Here is a 9,524-nt window from a genome sequence, read left to right as displayed (position 1 = left end):
GGAAAAGCAAAAGAAGATGGAATTATTTTCAGATTGTTATAAGACAAACAGTAACCCGACCTTCGTAGGGGTCTCGTCTCTTACCTTGGGAAACACCTGCTGCCTACTTTTCCGAAGCGTTTTTTGTTTTGTTTGTTTTTTTTACAACAAACTGAAACGAGCAACCGATGCTTCCGTTTGCGACCCCTTGATCGAGACTCTGATTGGACCACGGAGATAAGCCCCGCCCCCTCCCGGAAGACCACCAAACTATCCCCCCTCGCCCCTCCCGCCACCGGTGCGGGCATCTTCACGGACTTTTGTGTGACTGCGACTAGTTAGTACTACTGACCTGAGATGGATGACCAGCAACGGGGCCGGTGGTTAAAGTCGGCGCGTACCAGCAGCTATGTTCGGGAGTTAACCGCGACCCAAGAGCCCCGGAAAGTTCCGGAACCAGCAGCCCACGTGCGGGCACACATTTCCGGGTTTTGTAACGGTTTCCGCTCGCGCGCCAGGTCGACCCCGCCCCCAGCCACTCGGTTGGTCCGGTTTGTACAGTTCAGGCGAAAAACCCGCGTGTTTTAACTTAATATTTATAATACGGTCAAAGTGGAAACGTAAGCTAACTAAAGTCATATGAAAAGGAAAAAAAACAAGCAACGGACAAAAGCAACGTTTAACATTATAAAAAAATTTACTGTGTCATGTTAGGGAAAAAAAAAAGTATAGCTGGATGAAGGCGAAAGCCAAACTAAGGAATTGAAAAAAAGGCATGGTTATGAGTATTTTCTTAATATCAAGGCTTGTACAGTGCACACGCTTTGCATTGTATGTTTTGTGGAATAAATGGTCAACAGTGATGCTAAAGTTGTTTTTATTTCAAAATGAGAAAGTGACCTGCAAAAAAAAGCACTTTTTGTCTTCCTTCATACCTGCTTTAACTCTTTTTCTGTTCATGGGTTAAATAACCAGCAAAAAGGGGGCTTTTTGATTGTAAACACAAGGACCAGCACCTTGTGTGTCAAATGCAAGAAATGATATATTTAGACATTAAAAATAATAATCTGCAAGTTAAAGAACACATTCGTGATCGTGGAATCGGGCTATAAGCACATGATAGAGGAAAAAAATATTTTTTAATTCATACCCTTTTTATCTTCCTCATTCTTTCGACTAAATTCAAGTGCAAAATATAAGGATTTAAATAGTCCAGGTTCGACATCCTGACCGCGGCCGAGTGTGCACTCGCGACCCTTTCCACCGGTTTCCGAAGCCTGCGATGGGACTACAGGTGCATCTTCTGATGGTGTCTCCTGAGGTGATAGTTCCGGGAAAAGCTCTTCCCGCATTGGGTGCACTTGAACATCCTCTGTCCCCGGTGGAGCATCTGGTGGGCCTTCAGGCTCTGCGGGCGACTGAAACTCTTGCAGCACTCAGGGCAGCTGTAGGGCCGCACGCCGGTGTGCTTCCGCTCGTGTCGTTTCAGGTCGCCCGACTGCCGGAAGCTCTCGCCGCAGTGCGTGCACAGGTAGGGCTTCTCCCCCGTGTGAGTCCTGAGGTGCACGTTGAGCTGGCCGCTGTGCGAGAAGCTCTTGCTGCAGTGCGGGCAGCTGTACGGCCTCTCGCCCGTGTGCGTGCGTTGGTGCTGCTTCAGGCCGTAGTGGTTGGCGAAGCCCTTCCCACATTGGGTGCACACGTACAGCACCTTCACCTGCTGGAAGCACTCGTGGGATTTAAACGCTTTGGCGCCCGCGAAGTCCTTCCCGCAGTGAGGGCAGGCGTACTCCTTCTCTTCCGGCTCCGGCAGCTCCCCCGGGGTGTCCAACTTAGGCAGTGACAGGTACTCGACAGGGTGGTGCCTCCTGATGTGCTTCACCAGGTAGCTCTTCATGGTGAAGGAGAACTGGCAGAAGGAGCAGGAGAAGAGCTCGGACGTGCAGTGGTACTTCTTGCAGGTGTTGAGCTTCTGGTGCTGCTTGAGCTTGCCGGACGTGGAGAACACCTTCCCGCAGCTCTCGCAGCAGAACGACTTGGCGTTGACGTGCATCGTCCGCTCATGTCTCCTCAGGAAGCCGGATTTCTTGAACGTGGCGCCGCACTGGCCGCACGCGTGCTGGCCCAGGGCGCAGGCGTGGGCTTTGAGATCGTCCGAGGTCCCGTACGTTTTCTTACAGCGGTTGCAGCTGAACCACTTGTGCTTTAACTTGCCGTTTCTGACGGCGGGCGCCTCTGCGTCGCTGCAGTCCTCCGTGTCGGCAGCGCCGGCGAGCAGCTTCTTGGAGGTGTTCGTCCTTCGTTTCGGGGCGATGAGCTTCGTCACGGCGTAGATTTTTGACCTCGCCCCGCGCCGCTGAGGTCTCTGGTGTTTCTGCACTGTCTCGGCCGCCGAGGGAGGCTGGATGTAGTCGGGATCATCGCTAACAGCCGCCGGATCTTCTTCCTCGCCCTCCTGATGAGTGTCCCCCAAGTGACTCCCGCTTATGTGCTGTTGGAGCGCGTCGACTGAGGAAAACGCCAGCGAACACTTGGCGCAGCTGAAGGGCTGAACGAGGCCCTCCTCGCTTTGCTTTCGGTGGCGGCGCAGGTGCCTGGTCAGGTCGTGGAACTGCCCGAAGCACTTCTGGCACACCGTGCAGACGTACGGCCGCAGCTTGTCGTGCACCAGCTCCTTGTGCTTCTTGAGGGAAGCTTCGTTAATGAACCTTTTTTCACACTCGGAACACGTGTTTGGCTGCTGCTCCGCCTGCTGAGCCGCCTCCGCTTCCCCCGTCGTCTCTTTGTCCGCTTCGTCCACGGCTTCGAATCCGGTCTCCCCTGCGATCGGCTCCTCGGCCCGTGATGGATCTGCGCCGACGGTGAGCTCCGAGCCGTTGCTCTGCTCCCTGGTGATGCTTTCCCGGGTGGGCACCGAGACCGCCTTCCTTATGACCGTTTGTTTGCGGTGGATCCGTTGATGTCGGGTCAAGCCGGACGCCTGGCTGAAGCTCCGCCGGCACTGCTGGCAGCAGTAGGGCCGCTTGTTTGAGTGCACGCAGAGCTTGTGCCTCTTCAGGTGCGGCGTCTGCTTGAAAATCTTCCCGCAGTCAGTACACGTTTTGGACTGCACGGTGTCGACAGACAGGACCACCAAGGATGCCGTGGAGACACTTGGGTCTGGCTCGGAGGTGGGGTTTTCCAGCTCGGAGGCGGGGTTTTCCAGCTCGGAGGCGGGGTTTTCCAGCTCGGCTGCCTCCACGGTTGGCGTCAGATTGCCGTCTAGAGGCTCCAAGTGGCGGTTTTCTGTGTGCCGCTGCAAGAAGGCATTGGTTGTGAAGGACAGTGGGCAGTGGGAGCACATGAAGACCTGAGACACCACGGGGGAAACACTCTCTGGAACATAGAGGGGAGGAGACAGAAAAGAGCCAGGTTACAGGCAGATTTAGGGGAACATTTTAGAAATCCAAGGAGGTGGAGAAGTAAAATCCGAGCAATTCGAGGTATTCAGAGAGTGTGGCAAACAGAAGATCAGTGGACAATAACTATATTGTAAACATACTTGAGCTGAGCTGGATAGAAATAAAGACACAAAAAACATAAAACAGTAATATAAGAACAATAATACTAACAATAATAATTATTAATGAGAATCTGAAGAAATAAACTGGTTTTATTATGTGAATTTACCACATAGATTGGACAAAGATGCCAGCAGAGGGCATTGGGGGCGTTTATCATTTGGTCCTCTATCACTTAACTTACTCGCTACCCACTTAATGCTACAATTTGTTGCTAAATGTAACTTGCACACTTTGCTATCACCAAACTTTGTTTGAGGACGAAGTGAATGCCGGTCCTCTTTTTAAAATGATCAAACTGGCCCCGACTGGCTTTGAATGACTCTTCTTTTGCCTGGTCTGTTGACGTCCCTGTCGTCTGTCGAATCAAATCCCAGTAATATGTGTACCTTCCCACAGGAGATGCTCTCGGTTCTCAGTATCTCATCAACAGCAACTTTTCCATCTCTTCATGGGCAAGTTGACAACACACACACTTCGCTCATGTTTTTCCATGATTTTCTCTGGGCTACCTGGTGGCGGGCAGCACATGTGACTGTTTTAAATGCCACTTCATGGACTGCGGAGGCCACGTCGGTGTCAAGCGCTCATCCCGCTCGCTCCTAACTCAGATTTCGGCTCGAATCACAAAGCAAAAAATATCAACTGAGCACCGACCCGTATCTCGGAAAACATGCACGGTGATGCGCTCGTAAGTCAAGGTGCCACTGTATATAATTTATTCAAAGTATTTGTCTCCCCTTGCTGATTTACTGACCCGCTGCCTTTAGCTTCAACAGCCACATCTGGGTCCAGGTCTGGCTGAACTGCTCCAGGAGTTTGCTGCCGGGCCAAACCAGCAGCTCGTCGTCTGGGTGGACGGGGCGGCAGCAGTGGAAAAGGATGCTGCCCTTGTACTGGACGGCCAGCAGGTTGGCCTCATCTCGGCCGCGGGCGCAGTTGACGTACCTGTGAGACAGAGAGAAGAGACTGGGGCGTGACTGGGTGTTGTATTTTAACTTTAACTTTGAGAATGAAAGGCTGGTATTTTCAGTGTGGAGGCTACGAGGACACTTTGCTTTAAGATGAGCAATTCGAGATATTCAGAAGGACCCTATTCAATATGGTTGTTTTATTACAATTTATCCAAAAACCTGCCAGAAATTGCCAAAGGAGAGAACTAGCCTGTAAATTGACAAGAAAAGATCTCCAATGGTGATGGACTTTTCTAAAGGCCAGTCGTTCATCCACAAAAAGCGGTGTTAGTTAAGACAGCTTTTACAATGCAGGACAATTTTCACCACCATTTCATAGTCAGATTTTAAACGTTTCAAAATGTTTGCATGTAAATTCCATGAATCTCAATGAAACCAAAAAACTAAATCTGTGTATTTTGGCATGTCCTGCTTCTAGTAGTTTAATTGAAAATAAACCTGTAACTTTAAGAGTTTGAATTTGTGAGGAAGGCTCAAAGTGATCAGAAAAGACAACATGTGCACATTCTACCGCAACCCTGTAGGTAATGAAAACTTTTTTGTAAAAAATGCCATCAAATTTAATGAAATCCCTGCCACCGGGCGGCACCAGGAGAGTTGCCGATGTGGGCAATACGGAATTACCTCATCCAATTCGCGAGCGTCTCTCTGGCAGCGTCGATGTATTCGTACTCGCCTTTCCCTTTGCAGATCTGCACACAGTGAGAGCACCCACTTGTGACCAAAAACCACTGGCTGGTTGACTCACTCGCCCTTAACCCCCTTTTAACCCACCTCCCAGGAGAAGACACTCGCGACGGCGTTCTCCATTGTGGTCTTTTCCCCCTCGTACGGTCCAAAGTGCATGCCGGGAACCAGGAGCGGCCCGTGATTTATGACACCGACCCCCGCGTGGGGGATGCTGGACCTGCCGACCACCAGGCCGTAGGGCAGGGTGAGGAGGGCCCTCTGGGGGACGCCTGGACTCGTGGGAAAGTCAAGAATAAAAGACGGGCCATTGAATTTGGTTGGATCTGATGAATCGTCCTGGTCTTGGAAGAGATGAAGACACTCGTCACAATCTAGGAAAAGGTGAAAAACAGAAGATATTAGAAGCTCTGCAAAACATTGACAGCACAATTGTCAAAATGACGCTTCAGTGGGTGCAGTAAGGGCACAAACAAATTAAGTGGGAGTTTCTCTGAGTAGTTTGAGTCCCAGTTTATTCTCAAATAAAACTCTGCTTATTTCAAAAAAGGAATTTCTTATCATTTGAAATAAAAATTCTTACTATTTTTCAAAGACAAATACTCGCAGATTTCTTTTTCCTTTTAAAGCTGCGTTAACAAATGATCGTCACACATTGTTTCCCCACCAAAACCTATTTTTAGATGAAAAAGTAGAATTTTTGTCCACATCCCCATCACAAACAAGAAGGGGCTCAGATGTGATCCACCTCCACCTTAAACTTCTCTGTCAAACCTACAGCACTCCTGTCCTGCACCAGTCCTATGTACTTCTCTGCTACTCCAGACTTCCTCATACAGTACCACAGTTCCTCTCTACACCCTGAGATATGCTTTTTCCATATTGGCACACAACTGACCACCTGCTATCACTACCTCACTCATTCACACGTCATCTCCTAATTCCATTATCTAATTAATTTTATTCTTAGTGGTGTCACTACATGCTCAGTTGTCCCTTGTTTTTTTTCCCCCCAATTCTGTTATCTATTTTTATCTTTGCTGTTGTTGTCACTTGTTTCTTCTATTTATTGATGACGTTATTGCTGCTGTGACAAACAAATTTCTCCTATGTTAGCTTAGTCCTATCTTACCTCCTCATGCACAATGCAGCTCCATCTGACCTACTTCTCTACCAGCTTTCTTAAACAAATGCTGCATCTCTAATACTCTTTCAAGACATTAAATTGCACTGCTTTCCCATAACTTCATTATACGCCTGCTTAGCTTTCTTTCTCTAGCTAGATAATAGACAACAAGCGGTTTATGTTAGTGTGTTCCCCCATTCAGGACTGGGGTATCTTAAAGCTGCAATGCTCCAACAAGGGAGCTTATCGTTACGGAAGCTGTTTGTGTAAATAGCTTACAGAAGCCACCCGCGGCCTCCGGACTCCCACCGCGGCCCACGGTGTCCAGCAGCTTCTGAATGGGGGTTTCCGTCGGCTGCAGGACGGGAATCCCTGGACAGGAGAGGGCAACTATTATAGGAAACGTGTCTGTACGTATGTGTGTGTGTGTGTAAGAAAGATCCCAGGGGCTACCTGTTTGGCTGTCGTGCGGGTCGCTCGGTAAACAGTCCTCGATGATGACGACTTCCTCCACCCACTCCACGGTGCTGGTCCTGCTTGACATTAGTGCGCTCTCTGCGGCGAGTGGTTACCATAAACCGCTACCGTTAGCAAGTTAGCTCGCTTACCAGGGAGCGCCGACGAGTGGATTTCAATTAGTTATCGCGAGACCTGGCGCGAATAACGAGTGCGTAGCGATGTTTAGCGCAACTGTTTTCGGTTTCATCGCTCGGGTCGATGACATAGCGATGTTATCTAAGCTAGGCGCGGGTGAGAGACTAAACTGGGGTAGCCCAGTGTTATAATATTCATTAAATAATTCCAAAAGCGCCAAAAGTTTAAGTTTATTATTTTTTACGTCAATGGCACGCACAGCATCGTATTACAATAGTGCGCCGGTGGATTATCTCTGAAAGCAAAACTATAGGACCTTATCCGGCGTCGACTCTCTACCCCGGAAGTAAATACATCGGATTTTCAGTATAAAAATCCGCACTTCCGTTTCCCCCCGAAGCGGGAATTTAATTTAAAATTAATAAACGTGTTTTATGGGGGTTTCAATTTTTTAACACAATTAAGGTTACAACTGATTTAATGAACAATAAAAATTTTAATGAAAGAACCAAAACTATCGGACTTTATCCGGCGTCGACTCTCTTCCCCGGAAGTAAATACATCAGATTTTCAGTATAGAAGTCCACACTTCCGTTTCCCCTCAAGGCGGGAATTTAATGCAAAATCGAGAAAAGTGTTTTTATGGGTGTTTCAATTTTTTAACACAATCATGGTCACAACTGATTTAATGAACAACAAAAATTTAAATGAAATAACCATTCGTCCAATCAAATGCACACCATCTTAGTCCTTCTATATTGTTGTTAAAATACCTGGATAAAGCAACGGCGCCGCTGGTGTAGTGGTATCATGCAAGATTCCCATTCTTGCGACCCGGGTTCGATTCCCGGGCGGCGCACTTCTTTTTTTCCCCTTAAAATCAAACTCAAGCAAAACCTCTCATATCACACGGTTGATGACTTTCAGAGATAATACACACATTTTTCTTTTTTTAATTTCCTGATTGTAAAAAAAAAAAAATATACCCCAGTAAAGTCATTATCAAATATTAATCATAAATGTCAGATTTGAAAATTAAAATGCATTAGCCAAAATCATTTTTCACCTTCAGAGTGTGGCTGCATTTTTTGACTCCTTAATTAAATTAATGAGAATTAATCCAAACTAAATTTTCATTCAGTTGGAAAAGGGTGTTTTGCACAAGATCTGAATTGCATTACTTCTCATCTGTACATTTCCATAGTTCCTGCCTAAAGTTTACCTCATTTAATCCACATTAAATGTAATTAATTATGTCCGTGGAGGTTCCCAGGCATCCAGGTGAATCATTGTGTATTCTTGTCAAAATTTTCTTCTCCTGGCAACTGGACTTGAATTTCTTCACTTGAAGGCTTCTCAGAAGAAATTCAAGTCCAGCTGCCACAACAAGACATTTTCAACAAGCATTTAATCATGTGTGCATCTGCTGTTTGGTGAGATGCTTAACTCGTTGCACCGTGCTCATAACACGTATGATGACAATAAGGTTGAATCTAAATCTAATCTAATTTAAAACATGGATGGATGAACCACTTATACGCGAGTGCTCTTCGTTTTCTGCCGTACATCTTCCTGAGGAAGCTCAGATCATTTAATGTATGCAGATTTAGATTCACCTCTATTGTCATTACCATGTAAGGATAGAGTAACAAAATGCAATTAGCATCTAATCAGAGGTGCAAAAAGTAAAAGTGCATATGAACCGATTGTGCTGTATTTACAGATAAATGCAGTATTTACATAATAAATGCATGTTTTTTGTGTGTGTTTTTTTCATGTCTTACATAGTAACTTTACAGAAGGGATAATATAGAGGTATTATATGAACAGTTATGCAGATTATATGGAATATACATTACAGAATATACAAGTATAAATAGTGTAACCAGATGAGCAGCAGCCAGATACAATTGAAGAGAATATGTTGTAGCAGATTGCTACATAACAGAGAGCAGCGCAGCAAACAGGTGCTAGTGAGGATAAGCTTTTACACTTCAGAGTTTATTTATTTTATTTATTTTCATATGTATTTTTAGCTTGCCTTGTCCTTGTATGTCTTTCTGCTGCTGCTTGAACCCGTCTCTTCACCTCTTTTCCACACAATCCTACGCTGGACTGTTGACCCAAAGTACCTGAAATCCTCCAACTTTCGCCTTCTGCTACTTCCTGTCCTCCTGTCTGTTCTCTTCAGTCCTCTCAGTATCCCACTACTTCTTTGCTAACCACTTTCTCTGTATATATTCCTGCACTTCCTCATTCCACCACCAAGTCTCCTTCCAGATACCACACAAGTACTGTACTACCTGTCTCCCTGATATCACTAGCTGTTGTCCAATCATCTGGAAGCTCTCCCTGACCACCCAGACCCTTTCTCAACTCCTCCCTGAAAACCATACAACACCTCCCTTTTCAGCTTCCACCACTTTGTCCTCTAGATCTTCCTACAAACCACCATCCTATGTTGTCTCACCTGCAACTACTTTGCGGTCACTGATCTCTCTCAGGTTACCTCGTCTAGACATGATGTAGTCTACCTGCGTGCTCTTACCTGCGCTCTTATAAGTTACCCTATGTTCCTATTTTTTCTGGAAGAAGGTGTTCACTACA

The 9,524-nt window shown here is 46.6% G+C and overlaps 1 protein-coding gene and 1 non-coding gene across 2 annotated transcripts; one reads left to right on the top strand and one right to left on the bottom strand.

Moving 5' to 3' along the window:
- Positions 1–839: 839 nt before the first annotated feature.
- LOC147215335 (histone-lysine N-methyltransferase PRDM9-like) lies at positions 840–7,248 on the bottom strand. Its single transcript, XM_086140182.1, has 6 exons — positions 6,777–7,248; positions 6,603–6,695; positions 5,285–5,571; positions 5,135–5,202; positions 4,294–4,484; positions 840–3,351 (listed from the first exon to the last, which is right to left on the bottom strand). The coding sequence occupies exons 1-6, from the start codon at positions 6,865–6,867 to the stop codon at positions 1,268–1,270; spliced, it is 2,814 nt and encodes a 937-aa protein (XP_085996308.1). The 5' UTR covers positions 6,868–7,248; the 3' UTR covers positions 840–1,267.
- A 457-nt stretch (positions 7,249–7,705) lies between these two features.
- trnag-ccc (transfer RNA glycine (anticodon CCC)) lies at positions 7,706–7,776 on the top strand. The gene has a single exon. It is a non-coding gene; the product is annotated as a tRNA-Gly (tRNA).
- Positions 7,777–9,524: the final 1,748 nt, after the last annotated feature.

Source organism: Fistularia commersonii, chromosome 32, assembly GCF_037954325.1.
Source record: "Fistularia commersonii isolate RoL2024-O1a breed Wild chromosome 32, RoL_Fcom_v1.0, whole genome shotgun sequence".
In the NCBI taxonomy this organism is placed as follows: Eukaryota; Metazoa; Chordata; class Actinopteri; order Syngnathiformes; family Fistulariidae; genus Fistularia; species Fistularia commersonii.
The sequence above is the reverse complement of the archived record's forward strand: the minus strand, read 5'-3'. Positions and strand labels throughout refer to the sequence as shown.

Bases quoted from the DNA above. Each gene is read 5' to 3' on its own strand.
- LOC147215335 (XM_086140182.1), bottom strand. From the start codon at position 6,867: ATGTCAAGCAGGACCAGCACCGTGGAGTGGGTGGAGGAAGTCGTCATC. The intron at 6,696-6,776 runs GTAGCCCCTGGG...TCTCCTGTCCAG, and splicing joins CCCGCACGACAGCCAAACAG to GGATTCCCGTCCTGCAGCCG. The intron at 4,485-5,134 runs GTAATTCCGTAT...TCTGTCTCACAG, and splicing joins ACGCTCGCGAATTGGATGAG to GTACGTCAACTGCGCCCGCG.